Here is a 15223-nt window from a genome sequence, read left to right as displayed (position 1 = left end):
GTATTATGATCGTGGGAAAGAGTGGAAATCTGGCTAGTTGGTTTTGGAATTCTTGCATGGAAACTTGACTTTCCATGCTCTTGATCGAACAGTTAAAACCTCCGTTCACAGCCTTGAGCTCTGTTACGCATCCTGTTACAAAAGCAGGGGTCCTGCTTAAGTTCCTGAATGCAGAATGACCTTCAGGAGGGTTTTTGCAGGGTCTTTAACTGATGTTTCTCTTGCAGGAAGTCCGTTGAGGAAAATTCTCCATGAATGTACGTCACAATGATGATGACCGACCAAATCCCGCTGGAGCTGCCGCCGTTGCTGAACGGGGAGGTGGCCATGATGCCTCACATCGTGAATGGCGATGGATCACAGCAGGTCAGAAATTGGCTGCTTTAAATAAACTATTTCTAGGCCAACAAGGGATTTTCAAGATGGGGAGGATGGTTTTCCTTAGCACAAGGGTGGGCAGAGTATTTCCTGGGATGTAGAAATCTGTCTTTACACTGAAAAGACACTAAAACAGTGTTTAAAGTGTACCATTAAATTGAATGTGTTTGTTTGCATATGTGTTCATCAAAGTAAAAATAGTGGAATTGAAACAGTGGCTGTAAATGCTGCATATATGAGGGCTTTGCAGAAAGTTAGTCTTATGGTTTACTTGTGCTCAGTCTTGTCCAGACATCTTACTAGCATTTGTGGTGAGATTTTAAGACTTCAAAAATGCTGAGAATATAGAAAAATGGAAGTAGGAAAGAAATGGAGAATAGGAGTGATGTCTGCTATTCTTTGCTTACCTGAATATACCTTTCCCAGCAGGTCTTGTGTTCTACACTGTGCTTCTTTGTAAGAAGCAGATGTGAATTTTGAGTGGGTTTTTGAAGGAAGATAAGATTAATGGTTGCTTTTATTCTTTTTCTGGGAGATACTTTCTGATGAGCTTGATCAGAAGTTGGTAGAATGGCCATAAGACCTTAGCGATGCTTCCATGTCAGGATACAGCCTGGAGGTTCAAGCTGGAGGGTGGTAGGCTCCCAAATATGTCAGCTGGAGTCAAGGTGTCTCTTTGAAGAGCATCTACCCTGGCAATATTTTTGTGTTGCTCAATTTGGTTCTCTCCTCACGTGGGACATTTCAGCAAAGTATTGTAAAGAAGGTAGGAGCAAGCTGTCCCTCTTGAATCAATATAAAAGGTCATTCTGTTACTTCTTGTTCCCTGGATCGTTTGTTCCTCCTTTCAAGCTGTGTTTTGAGCTAGACCAACCTAAAGAGGAAGAACAATTTCTGCTTTCCTTGTGAGCTTCTAAGTCTGTGTGGTTATCTGGATTCTCATTAGGATGTAGATTGTCATTGTTGTGATTCGTTATTTTTTTTTTAAGTCATTTTTGCAAAGTGTGCTTTGACTTGAAAAAATGGAAAAGAATGCTTTCAATGGCTGTATTTACTGAGTCCAGTATTACTACACCTAGGTGAAGGAACAATCTTATTCATACGGGAAAGGATAATTGTTCTCTACGTACACACTTTCCTCCTTGCTGGAAAGCACTTATCAGGTCAGACTGTCCTGCCAGTGGGTCCTTCTGTATTACAGAGAGAATAAGTGAATTGTTCTGAGCCCTCTAAGCCCAATCTTTCAATTTCCCCATCTTTGATGATTCATCAGCCTGGCTTGGCAGATGCCTCCATTGCCTTTAAAATAGTTTCTCAGCTAATCTTTTGCATTAAAAAGAATTGCAGGTGCACTAGATGCACATTGCTCCTTGCTTTTGCTGTGTTATGCAACCATGACTCAGTAAAACAGTTCTGGGCCAGGTCTCTCCTGTTTGCTGGAAGATGCTCTTAGATCTCATCTCCTTATCTCTTGAAGTACTTGTAGCTGAAACACCAGTTTTCCATGAGACTTTTTTGGCCTCTAGTCTGTATGTGCTCTAGTCTGTTGCTAAGCTTAACTACCTTTATGCTTTATCATTTTCATCCTATTCCTGAAGCTTTAGGTGATGTCTTTGCTTTTTAAAAGTACAGTTCTGAAATGGAATGAAATCAGAATAAATGCTTTGTTTGATCTTTGCAAATGAACTATGTTAATTGCCCTTAACATGGTTGTTGTAACATAGAAACGAATGTTAAGTGTTTGTTGAAAGAGATTTATTTTAGTTACTTGTAAGGTGGGAAGAGCCTTCAGGATAGATTCACATAGGAGTGACTTCCTTAAGAAAGATGGTTTCTATGACTCCATAAGTAGGTCCTAGCTTGAGGAGGACGTGCTTTTACAGGGTATAATTACAGTCTCCATTAGAAGCTGGTGGTGAGAAAGCATCATGGCAGAGCTGGTGGGAGACGAGGTGTGTGGCGTTTTCCTGGCTGCAGCATGGCCAGCAGGCAGCTCAGTGCCTCGTGCTTTGGGGCTGACAGAATGGAGGTTCTGATGGGCTGCTCTGGGCACACTGGCTGTTGCTCACCCCTGTGTCACTGTATTTGTGAAGCCTCAGCTGTGCCAGCACCACAGAGCTGCATTAGGATCTGTGCCTGGAAATGCTGAGCTCCAGGGAAAAGCCATTCCTCAAAAGACCCATTCTTATACACATAGAATAAAGCAGAGTGGAGCTGGTGAAACACCTTGGCCTTGCCAGCAGCCAGCTGGAGAGTGATGCAAAAGGCAAATCTGCCAGTGAACAGGCCTGCAGTGTAAGGCAATTGCATGGGAACATTCACTTGCTTTATCTTCCTGAGAGTGAGGGCTGCAGAGCTGTACAGGGCAGGGCGAGGAATGTCTCTGCCTGCTTGACAGTAATCCCTCTCCTCTAGACTCTAGACTACCCAAAATGGCATTTCTAGCACTGACTTTGGTTGTTTTTTTTTTTTTTTTTTTTTTCGTTTCCCACACTTTATTTCCACTACTGCTGACTGTGTTTAATGCTTTCATGTTGCTTCCAGAGCTGTTTCTTCTTCTAATCCACTTGTAACTCCTTAGGGGATTCAGGGAGCAATAATTAACCTTTTGGTCCAAGAATTTCAATGGTTTCCTGTAGGTACTCCACTGCAAGCTCTAAAAAGCTTGGAGTATAAAGTGGAGGGGCAGCTAGCTGTGCTACAGCACATTTGTACAGAATGTTTGGCTTATTAGTTTGGGAAGTTTTATTTCAGGTTGTTTCACTCAATGCACCTGCAGAGGTGCAGCAGGTTTTCTGCTTGCCTGCTCTTTGTAAAGCTGTGTTTACCAACCCTGTGGTTTCACCATTTGGCTGGAGCTCAGGCATTGCACACAGTGCTGTGTGTGCTGGTTCTTGTATTTTAGGGTCACAGGCTTTAAATGAGGGAAACAAGAGTACAGCTGAATGAGGAACGAGATTTGGTACTTTCCTGTAGCATAACAAGTCTGTGCACCTTGCAAGCAACTGAAAGCACTTAGCTGGGTTTTATACTGAGCTGAGTGAGTGAACTTTGTACCAAAATTTAGTTACTTCTTAATGGTTTCTCAATTTATTAATTTATTTTTACTGCTTTGGCATGTGTGTTTTAAGGTTTGATAAATCAAGAGGTTCAGGATCTGCCTGCCAGGGGTTTGCTGGGCTTTGCTGTAAAGAGCACTCATGGTAAACTGACTGAATTGCTTCATGCCTCTATTAATGCCTCTATTTTCTGTCCAGTCAAAAAAAAAAAGTTAAGCCCAGACGCTATTATTGAAGTATTCATGTTAAAAAGTCAGCTTTACTGTTTAAGGTGTAGTATGTTCCCTGATTTTTCTTACTGAAGAGAGGCTGAAAGTGTTTAGCCTGCCTGCTCTGTGTGACCAAGGGATGTGTTCCTGAGAACAGTATTGCACCCAGTTCCCTGGTGTGTGAGTTCCCTGGTCCTTCCTGTGGGATGCACCTGGAGATTCACTGGGATCTGGAGCACAGTCTTTTAAAGTAGATAACAAAATGGATACAAGTGATTTTTTTTGTTTTTTCCCCAAAAAAAGCAGTGCATTCCATAAGCTATGCACCATAGAAATTGTAAATGCAATAAATCTTAATGGTTTAAAGCATTTCTGAGGACTCTGTGGCTGGATCCCAGGTGGTGCCTATGATGTTGTGCTCCCCAGCTGTATGAAGCATGATGCATCTCATGGAAGGGAAAATTCACTACACTGGAAAATGTTTAATGTGGGGTTTTAATAAGCCTAAGCCCTGCAAGCGGCTGTTTGACCTTAGTGAGAAAATGTTCTCATGAAGGGGAAATACTTTAAATGAACTCTGGGACTGTGTTGCATCACATGGATGCAGGTGAACATCATCCTGGTCACTGCTGTGGGAGGCCACAGAGTAGTTGGGGGATGATGGCCTGCTTTGAGTGTGAATTTTCTTCTGTGGGCTTAAACTCTTGTATAAGTAAACCAGTAGTATACAAAAGAGATTGTAGTGTGTGCCCTTGGTCCTTATCAGGTGGCATTTCTGCCTTTGTCTGAGAGTGTTTCCCCACAGTATATATATAGTTTTATATCACAGAAAGGCTTTAACATCCCTTCCAGTCCAAACCAACTCTCTGCCATGGGCAGGGACACCTTCCACCACACCAGGCTGCTCCAAGTCCTGTTCAACCAGTTCTTGAACACTCCCAGGGATGGGGCAGCCACAGCTTCTCTGGGCCACCTGTGCCAGGGCCTCACCACCCTCACAGTAAAGAAATTTTTCCTAATACCCAATCCAAAACTTCCTCATTCTGTTTATTTATTCCTGAACCCCAGCTTTATGCCTGCTTTGTGAGCCCTTCTTTAGTCTCTTCCCCTGCTTCCACTGGCCATGAGAGTTGGATAGCGGGAACAAGGGAGGCACGAGTGACACGTGCTTGGCTTGTCATGAAAACTTAGTCTGGATGTACTCTGTGGGATTATAAATATTTATAGTAGCTATGCAACTTAGTAACATTCATCACTCAACAAACACGACTTTCAATGAAATAGAATGGCATTCTTAAATGCAAAATAAATGCAGAAAGGGTACTATAGAGATAACGAGCTTTCTCTGAGGATGCAGCAGGTAAGGCTGGGCTTCAGCACCGAGTGGATGAAACTGCTAAATTAAACATCCGAGTACTTTTTAGGGAAATGAAGAAGCCTTTGGGATTGTGCTGCTGATGCGCTGCTCCCAGCTGTGACATGCTCCAGCTTTTTGGATGGGAGGAGGCCAAGGACTAAAAGTGGGCTGGAGTGACTTCGGGCGTGAGACCGCACCCTGGAGATGCTGCCAGCCAGCAGCGAGGGCTCCGAGTGACCCTTCAAGTTCCCTCTCCTCTCTTGCCATCTCATAACTGTGCATACTCGGGATGATGAATATTGGAAGAGGCATAGCACAATTAAAGATCATCTGGGTTTGTTTTCATTAAAATAGTGACATTATCTTTACACTTTTTTATTGCTTTCCTCAGATTTTTTTAATTAAAAGCTTTAGAAAGGAGGCGTTCTCATGAAGATCCCTTGTGTGAAAGCAAAGAGGGAAGCTGCGTTTCAGGCTGCAGAACATGATTTTGTTGTTTTATGAGGAGGTGGGGAAAAATAAATCATGGAATTAGTTTTATATACTTAGTGTATATAAACAAAAGAAGTCACAGTGTGCCTTGACATTTTGTCCCAGGCAAGTGGGACAAGTCAGGGGTGTTGGCTGGAAGGTGTCCCATATGTAACACTTGGTGTGTGCTGGCTTTAATGGTTTGGCCTCAGCTCTGCATCTCTTTGATCAGTGCTGTGCAGTTGTGAGCTCTGGGGCGTTGTGTGCAGCATGGGGGGACTGCAGAGGGGACTGGGTGGTGGGCTGGATTATGGGAAACACCCCAGTACCCCAGTTTTGGGAAAGGAGGGGCTGGGGCTGGGTTGCAGCCTCTGGAAGGATCTTGCCTGAGGAGCCTGGTTGCTACTCCTGGGTCTGAGGCCACTTTGGTTACATGTCCTCCCTTTCTGCCCAGCCCTTGCTCCAGTGGTGACCCACATCAGTCACACCTTGGCTATTCCTGCTTGCTCTTGATATTGCTGCCTTCCCCCAGCAACAGCCTGTAAATGTTTTCTTCGTGCCTGATTTGAGCATCTGTCAATAAGGAGTTATTTCCATATCTATTAACATTTTATTAGAAGCTACTATAGATAAGTCCCAGGCTCTGCCCACAGGCTCGTGATGGGGGAACAAAGCTGTGCGGCTGCTGCTCTACAGGAAACAAACTTGTTACTGGAACAATTTTTTTGTGTTAAAACCCCATGTGATTAGGCAAGGATGATGCTGCTTCATTTTGACCATCAAAAGCAACAGCTGTGATTGGGGATATCACCTTTTTTTAATGCAGAACCCCAAGGAGTTATTTTTAAGGGACAGCTGCAGGCCTGCTAATGTGGACACTTGTGCTGGTGATGGACTCGTGGGACAGGAATTTGTAAATCTTCTGATAACCCCGGGGTGGGCATGTGCCTTGTGTAGGAAGAGGAATCCCTCTCTCCTGCTCTAGGGCAAGGATGGAGCTTTACATGCACGGGGCATCAGGCTTAGTTAGGGTCTCTATTTTGAGGAGCTGGACCAGTTTTCCAAAGGTGTAAAGGCGTACAAGGGCTTCTGATTTATGTTAATCAAATTTGTTAGTAAATAACCAGCTTTAGGGCTGTTGGTTTAGACATATAATGCAAATGAGCTGATGAAACATTTCTGTGATTCTTGGCTTCTTTGTGTTCTGCTTTCTTGTTTGTTGTTTTGGATTTTTTTATTGAGCTGGATGACATTGCTTTGCTCTGCGCTTCTTTTGACCTGATGCCCATGTCCTGTGGTGGATAATTCACGCCTATTCATAGCAAAAGAGCACTTAAATGCTGTCACTTAAATGTTGATTGTTCAGAGATTAGGGATGGAATGGCTTTGTGCCTTTTATCTTTTCTGAACCATTTATTGTGCTCTGTATGCTTGATCAGATCCACCCTGATCAGTGCTCCCTGAGAAATGATTGTTACAGACAACATAATGGCTTTCATATGTCATTTCTCTGATTTCCAGCTTGTGCTTTAAAAATGTTGGTGGAATAATGGGTTTCTGTAGGATTACTGTAATTCAAAAGGTCATCTAGGTAATAATTATCTTACGCATTTGGCTTAAGGAATTCAGAAACACACCATGAATTCAAATTCTCTCTTTCTAGATTGAATGATTAAATCCTGCATGCAGATGTCCCAGAATATAAAGACCAGACCTAAATTTAGAGAGAACTTCCACAAAAAAAAATGTAGATTAATCTTGGTACAAATTGAAAATTTAATTTATACCTTGATTGAACTTCTGACAATGCGCGGTTAGCAGAAGTGTGTTTTAAGTATTTTAGTAAAAGTTGCACAAGCAGCAAGGTGGGATAAATGGTCTGTAGATCCCAGTGAAACTGTCCATTAAAGAAAGAATTCTAAATCATAAGTTTTAGACCCATTGTTTAAGACAGCTGAAAATTAATAAAGATGATACAACATACCCCGAACTGGGACATATTTTGGTGCTTCCCGGTCCATGTGTGTTCCCACCATCTGCAGAATTCAGCAATGGGAGACTGGAGTGATCTTTTTATTATTTACAAAAATATTATGTTTGTTAATAAATAGTTTATTACTGATGTACAGCTGTTGAACTGTGTGTGCCTACGGGTTTTGTTTAACTGAGATCTGTTATGTGCAAGACTGAAGGATAAACTTTTAAAAACATAATGGATCAACTCCGCACAGCAAACTTTTATTCCTGTGAACTTGAAATCCCATTATGGGTTGGTGCTGCCTGCTGGAGTTTGTGTGCTCTCTGTTCTCATGTGCCAATGGTCTGAAGATTTATGTCCTTAGCTACCAGCATTTGGCCAAGTTAAACACACCCTCAAGATTTTGTTGTGGAACTCAAAGCCATAATTCTCACCTGTATGCAATTCGGTTACATCTTCATTTCAGCTCTTAATGTGTAGATGAGTAGGTGGGTTTCAAATCTCTGCCTGCTCCTGGACCCTGGGACCCACAGATGTAGTATGCCAGTCTGTTCCCTCCCTGCCTCCACACCTCTTCCAGAAAAGGGATAATACAGTTACTGTTTTGGGGAAATTTTAATTTTTGGAGATCACAGTGAAACAAATGTTTGTTTATTTTTCTTTCTGCAGGTCTTTTTGGTTCAAGTTAATCCAGGTGAAACCTTTACAATAAGGGCTGAGGATGGAACCCTTCAGTGCATCCAAGGTAAGAGGACAACACAAACACATGGATGGGCATTGCTTTGCTTTATGGAATACCTGTTCTGTCATCTCTCCAAAACCGTGATAATGCAGCTCTGGAAAGGCACTGAAGCACTTGGGAGTGAGAACTTGCAGACGTGGCTGCTCTCTGTATTCTAGGAGTTCAGTATCTCAGAATGAGTCATGCATTTCTTGGAAGTCCAGGAGGATTTCTCTCTTCAGTTATTTATCAGTCCCATCTTGCAGCCTCTTTTCATCTTTTCTGTGACACCCCCTCCATTTAAACAGTGGAGGAGTGGGTGGTTCTTGCTTGAAGTTCCATCCCCATGGAAATGGTGAATTAATACTTGTTTGAGATAGACATTACAGAAGCTTCCCTGAACACCATCCAGGGTTATTTGGTCTTGATGAGCAATAATAACAGCAGTTTAAAGTTGCTTGTTGAGATTTATAGCCAACATGCTGTGTGGTAAGAAAATGGTCCATGTGGCAATTAACAGAGGAATGAAGCTGGCTACTCCTTTTACTTGAAATGAATGCTTTGTTCTGGCTTAGTACTTGAAAGATTTCCATTACAAATATAATTATGACCCTATTTATTTATAATTTTGTTCATGCTTAAAGTGGTGTTCAGACAGTGTATTTAAATGGATGCAACTTGAAACCTCCTGGTTCTGTATTCCCAGTAATTTAACGTGTTTGTGCCAATGGGACTTGTTTGGTACTCATCAGCAGTCTTTCATAAAATTGATTTAGAATTTCTAGCATAAGATTGTCTCCTTTTATTTGCTTTAGCTGCAGTATTGGCTGCCAAAGCTCATGTTTATTTGTATACACCCTTTCAGCTTGGCCTGAAAATTCTTGATACTCTTTTCAAGCTAAAGCTTCAGATCCTACTTTGTTGTAAAATATTTTTATTGCTGAACTATGTACATGTTTCATACACAGGAAGGCACCTGCTTGTGTTGCTGTTGTGGGGTTTTTTTGTTTTGTTTTGTTTTGATGAAGCTGCTCTTACCATGCAGTTGTGGAACTTAATGTTAATAGTGATCTATTGCAGAAGATCTGTTGTAATCAGCCTGCAAATATACTAAAACTTGGATTCGTGACAGTTCTGGTTTTGTGCTCTGAGGTTATTCTAGAAGACAGGCTTATTTTGTGTGCAGTGGTTTTGGAAATTACACACCTCCTTGCTCCACAAAACTTAATGTCTTTTTTTTATTTCCACCTGTGATAGAGCATTTGGTATGTTTAAAGGTTACAGTGTTTGGTATGTTTAGAGGTGAATGTATTCCCTATACATAGGGCAGCACTCAGACAATAATGATGCATTTTCCAATGCTCCCACATTGCACTATGATTAGTAGGATAAGGAATAATTTTAGCACTATGTTAAGGCAGCATGAAAGTCTTTTTGGGCAGTGCCTGTCAGCTGGTAGCTCCCTGTGGAATAGATGATACTTGCTTTTTCCTTACTGCCACGTACTCAGGGTTATGACATAAGATGTGCTGCTGAATATTTGCAGTGTGAAGGACTGCTTTATTACAAACTGGGTGATTCTCTTGAGTTCAGGGAGTGAACACTGTTAATAAAAACTTGAGATGTCAGGCTTGGTAACACTAAATTCTTCAGGATATACGAAAGCTCTTCCCTTTGCCATGTGACCATTCTGCAGGGACAGCTAACTTTGCTTGTGTAGAAGAATTTTTTTTTATTACTTTTTTGCATATGACTTTTTGAGCAGTGTGAAATCTTCAGGTTGTGCTTCTGGAGCCTGTTCTGGAAATCTTGTGAGCCTCACTTTGTGTCCAGAGCTGTGTTTGGCTCTGCAGCTTTGGTGTGTCTGGTGATGGTGTGCTTTAGAGGACTGAGGCAATGGAGAAGATGACTTACTGAATCTTCATTTGTCTTATCAAGGTTGGAAGAAAGACACTTGCTTGAGAAAAACCTCTGTGGAATATCCTCTGTTTTTAACACTCTGAAGTGTAATTAGCCACTAATTGAGTAATCACTGTTTTAAGCCAGAAAGAACAGATGCACATTTGAATGTTTCTGCTGTTTTGGAGTGGTGGAGAAATCTCAAATGCAAAAACTTGTTTCCAGTTCCTTGGGGTTGTATCAGTAAGATAACCAGTGAAAACTTTAAAAATAAAAATACCCCCTAAGTAATATAAAACTGGGATAAATATTTGTAACTGAGGATGCAAGGTGTTGCAGCAAGTGCTCTCTTCATTCCTGTTTTCTTTTTGCATATAGCTGGAGATGACTTGTTTAAGTCATCAAGGCTTTATAAGCCTGTAGATCATGGTGTAGGCCTGGATTAGGCAGCTCTTGGAAATGATGGTGGCTGGGAGAAGTTCAGCTGATCAGTGGGCATGGAGAGGGTCTGTGGTTTCCTTGAGAAGATGGATTTAAAGAGAAAATAAATTAAAAAAAAACAAAACAATGTCTGGTCTTTTGGAGAAATCCAGCCCTTGAGTGCACAGTCTACACGTTGAGTTGTTTAGGGAAGCATCTGAGCAGTTCCACGGGCTCTCAGCAGGAGCTGTGTTGTTGACTTCCTCAGGACTTGCCTTCTCCATCCCATGTGATAGAAGAGATGCTGTGGTATGTGACTTTTGTAGCCTTTGTAACAACAGCCAAATAAAGGAATAAAGCAAGGGGACGTTGGGGATTAATTTTTTAATAGTTGCTAGAAGCTGAATCAAGTAGAAGCCTGTGACCTGAGGCTGCCTGTGTGGGCAGGAGGGCTGTGGTGCTGCCCACCTGGGCTGTTAAACACCACAGGGCTTGCTGAATGTTGGGGCTGGCCTCCTGGCCTGTGGGATGGAGTGGAAACATAAAGCACATTCTTTATTCATGTGTGATTACGTGGCCTGTCTTTGTTCCTTTGAATCCATGTGGGTGTTAATGACAAATTATTGATGTGCTTCCTTCGAGGGGAGCCCTGCTCACCCTGAGCTGCCCAACACCCAGAATGAGCTTGGGGCTCTGACTGCAAAACTGCCTCTGTGGGGAAACTGATTTAGGACTGATTTAGCATCTTCATCCAGTATCTTTGGGAGATGGAACATGTATATGTGCTCTACTATCAGTATTTTAAAAGCTGCTCTTCATATAAAGCTTGACAGATATTAATTAGTTCATAAATGTGTCAATACTAGAAATACTTCCATTTCCTTCTCACATATTTCCTTTTAATTTGTCAAAAACTCAGGACTTGACTGTTTCTAGCTCTGCAAGAAAAGGACAAGGGCAAGGCATATTCTCAGCCATTTCTTTGCTCAGCTGTTAACTTGTACTTCCTTTGTATGAAGGATGGTTTCTAGCTAGTGCTTTGTGGTAACCACACTACATGAAATATGGAGCAGGCTGAGAACCTGGATCTGGTAACTACAGAATGGAATTGAAACAGACCTCTGAATTAAAAAAAAAAATTACTCTGCTTTCTAAATTTCAGAATAAATAGGTCTCATGTGAATCTGATGTTCAGGAAACTCACCTTTCCCTAGTGACTGATTAAAGACTAGTTTTTTAGCCAATATCTTAAGATCTTTGGTAGGAACTTGTGTTGCTGCCTGGGAGTTTTGTCATTCACACTTGAAAAGTTCACGGTTTGTGCATAGTTTGGGGCAGTGAAGCTGTACTTGAGAATCTGTTCTGAGTTATTCCCTCCTGGAAGGCAATAATGCCAAGCTGTCACACCCGCTGTGGTATGAATAACATGGACAGAATGATTATTCTGGTGCCACTTGACCTTGCTTGTCACCCACATGTTGAAAATACCGATGTACAGAGTATGCAGGCTGCATAAAGCTTCTATCCATTGATCACGTAGAATTGCCCAATTATTGCTAAATGTCCTTTTTGTTGCCCTCCATGTAACTGGTCCTCAAGCTGGATCTCATTTTCTGCCCCCAAACTGAATTTTCTGTATGTATGTAAAGCTGCAAAAAGCCTGTAGCAAGGTAGAAGGACAGGGAGCAGAAAAGCAGCTCATGGAATAAAAATTGGAATTCCTGGTAAATTCTGCTTCACCCATGCTGCTGGAAATAGTCTCTTGAAACTCACCTCTAGTCTTTGTCTCCTAGGACAGCACAAGGTTTGGATTAGTGAAGAACAAAATTTGCCTGAAAAGAAAACAAATATGCTAAAGGATAGAAATTCTGTTTCAATTCTGGCCTTAAGCAGGGGGATTTCACCCTTGCATAGGGTGAGCAAGGATCTGCATTAAACTGGCTTTTGTGATTTATTCAAGGACAAGGTAGAGATGTGCAATGGCACGGAGGGGTTGTAGCTATGTCAGGACATAAATATCTGTGTTGCAGACCTGAATTGCTTTTGGGTGGTTACATTTTGAAATAAAAACAGGATAAAAACATAGACAGTTTACTGATACTTGTTTCAAGTGATGTTTTCAAGTGTTTTGCTGCTGAGGCTGAACTTGAAGTCTTTGCTTGTTTCTTACCTTGTAAAACAGAGAATGCGAGAATTAAATTTCAGCGCTGCTTTTTCTGTGGCTCTAAAAGTGAGTAAGTCAAGAAAAAGACCAGAAGTATGTGGCTTCTCAAATGAAAGATTTCCTGGAATTATTATTCCCTTAATTTGGTGGGTGGGTGTGGTTAGGTGTGGGTAGTGCAAAGGAATGGATAATATTAAAGGCTTAACAGCTGTATATTTGTATAGGAAGAGTGTGTGTGTCAGTGAAATAAGGCTGTTAGTGTAGTCTAAGCAAACCAAACAAAGTGTGTATTTTTTTTTCCTCTATGGTATGAGGTTGGAAATGAGGAAGTGAGTCAGTTTCTTGCAGGGAAGGAAAGAGTTGAAAATAGATGGGACATAATGTAAGCAAGTGAGTGGTACCTGCAGAGTGTTACTGGGTGGGGACAGAGGCACCAGGATGAGAGTGGTGATGGGTGCACACAAGGGAACAGATGGATCACAGAATCCCAGAGTGGTTTGGGTTGGAAGGGACCTTAATGATCATCTCATTTCAACCCCCCTGCTGTGGGCAGGGACACCTTCCACTATCCCAGGTTGATGTTGGGTTGCTCATCGGTGGACCTGATGTGGTTTCTCTCTGAGATGAAAGAACAGCAGCACCTGAAATCATGTTGCTTTGGAGATGCTTGCAGAAAGCTGAAAATACACTTTAATAAAGAGTAACTGGTGAAATCTGCAGGTGGAAGGTTCTTTGGGCCCTCCAGGGCATGCAGTGCCTGTGTGCTGGTGAGAGCCAGAGGCTGGAGCCACTTTGGTTTGGTACCTGCTTCTGTCCAGAGCATCTCCTGAATTATCAGAATTTGGCCCTTGGTTACGTTTAAAGAAGTAAGTTAGTGACTGTATTCAAAGTATGCTGCAAAGCACTGCATTGATCAGGACATTAAATTTGGCAAAGCAGGATGAAACATTGTCCTTTCTCACCTGCATCTGCTGTCTGATGGTAGTTGGGAACTGCATGTGGTCAGGCACACTCCTGGGGACAGGCTCTGGGGGCACATCTGCAGGGGTGCATGGGAGCAGGACAGGATGGGCGTGCTTGGCTGTGTCAGGGGAGGGAGGGGTGAAATGCAGGGTGAGCTCTGATTCTGTTTCTCCTTGTTTCTGCAAAGCGTTTCAGCTCTTTCCACCTACGTGCTGGTGGGCAGGCTGGTTACACGGGATGGAAAACTCTCTGTAGGAAATGCACTTTCAGTTCAGACTGTTTTGGTCATTAGGGCTTGGAGCAGAACAGTCTGTGTGGTGGTGTTTTGCAGCATAGCTCTTGGTATTAAATAGCTTTTGTTTACACTTTGTTTATTAAGCTTTGGCTCAGTTTCTTTCTGTTTACCAGCAAGGGCCCTTTTCACCCTACCAAGTTTTAAAATGTACCTCTTATTCCACATTTACATGGCCTTAGTCTGACTCCTGGTACTCGGTGTCTAGATTTAGTGTTTGATGGAAAAGCCAGGCCTGCAATATCCACTGGTCTCCTTGGTATATCAACACAAGTAAGTTTTTGATTTATTGAAGTTCTTTCTATTAATGGACAAATGAAGAATTATCTGCATAAGCATCCTCCAGAGCGAAGCTGTGGTTGAGAGCTCTAACTGGGAAGAATCCCATGTCAGTGTCTAACCAGCCTTTGTTGTATTGGCCAAAATATTTTTTAAATATATATATAACAGAGTCAGTATCATCCTTTAGAGGCATTGTCACCATCTTCTGGCTTTGGCCACTTCAGTGTTTCAGCAAACTCAGCTCTGTAGCACAGTCATGTCCCCAGGCCTGGGCTCAGCTATGCCTTTCCTGTTGGGATGTTATCTGTGGTTCAATCCATAGTTTTTCAAAGGTCTTGCTATAAACCACCAGCTGTTATACTTAATCATATAATCATAACAGATACTGTTATTTTATTTTCACATTGTTGCCCAACTAGGAAATACCAGAATTTGTAGTGGAACCTTTTATCCTCTGTGGTGTTTTTGGTGCCTCTCTGTATGTCAGTGATAGGCTCTTCGCCCTTTTAGTGTTTGGTCACCTTAGAAAACTGTGGTCTGGGTGATGTATCCTTTATTCCTTTCATGTGCATTAAATACCTTTCAGGTTTTCATATCTTTGTGAATCTTGTGTTGAAATCTAAGAGAGAGCAAAAGACTGCTAATCTGGAGTAAGTTTTTCCCATGTCATTGTCAGTGAGATCATACCACCATTCTCTGTTCATCTCATGGTTTTATTTTTTTAGCACACCACAATCAAGTATAGGAAGCCATGTAAGAAGCCAAGAGTAAACAATGGGATGCTTTGTTTACTGTGTGAATAATCTTAGCTTCTCCATTTTAAATCCGATAATGCTAAGAATAATTATGGAAATTTATTTAGCATGTGTGTGATTAAATCTTGAACCAGATGCACCTGCACTTGTAGCTTTGCTGGGTGGAATATCTGCTTCTTTACAGTTGGTAGCTGTTATTTGTTATAGCTCCCCTGACACAAGACAAAAGGAAAAAGAAACTTGGCACATAACTAAATTTTAATTTGGCTTAATCT

General features: G+C 41.9%; 1 protein-coding gene across 1 annotated transcript in view; it reads left to right on the top strand.

Moving 5' to 3' along the window:
- Positions 1–255: 255 nt before the first annotated feature.
- FNDC3B (fibronectin type III domain containing 3B) overlaps positions 256–15223 on the top strand; it is a gene marked incomplete at its 5' end in the record, with an annotated part of 143564 nt that continues 128596 nt past the window's right edge. Inside the window, 2 exons of the mRNA XM_082287954.1 lie at positions 256–366; positions 8122–8197. Of these exons, the coding sequence (XP_082144080.1) occupies positions 256–366; positions 8122–8197 (187 nt within the window). The remainder of the gene's footprint in view (positions 367–8121; positions 8198–15223) is intronic.

Source organism: Coloeus monedula (genome assembly GCF_965178545.1).
Source record: "Coloeus monedula genome assembly, chromosome: 10".
NCBI lineage: Eukaryota > Metazoa > Chordata > Aves > Passeriformes > Corvidae > Coloeus > Coloeus monedula.
The sequence above is the reverse complement of the archived record's forward strand: the minus strand, read 5'-3'. Positions and strand labels throughout refer to the sequence as shown.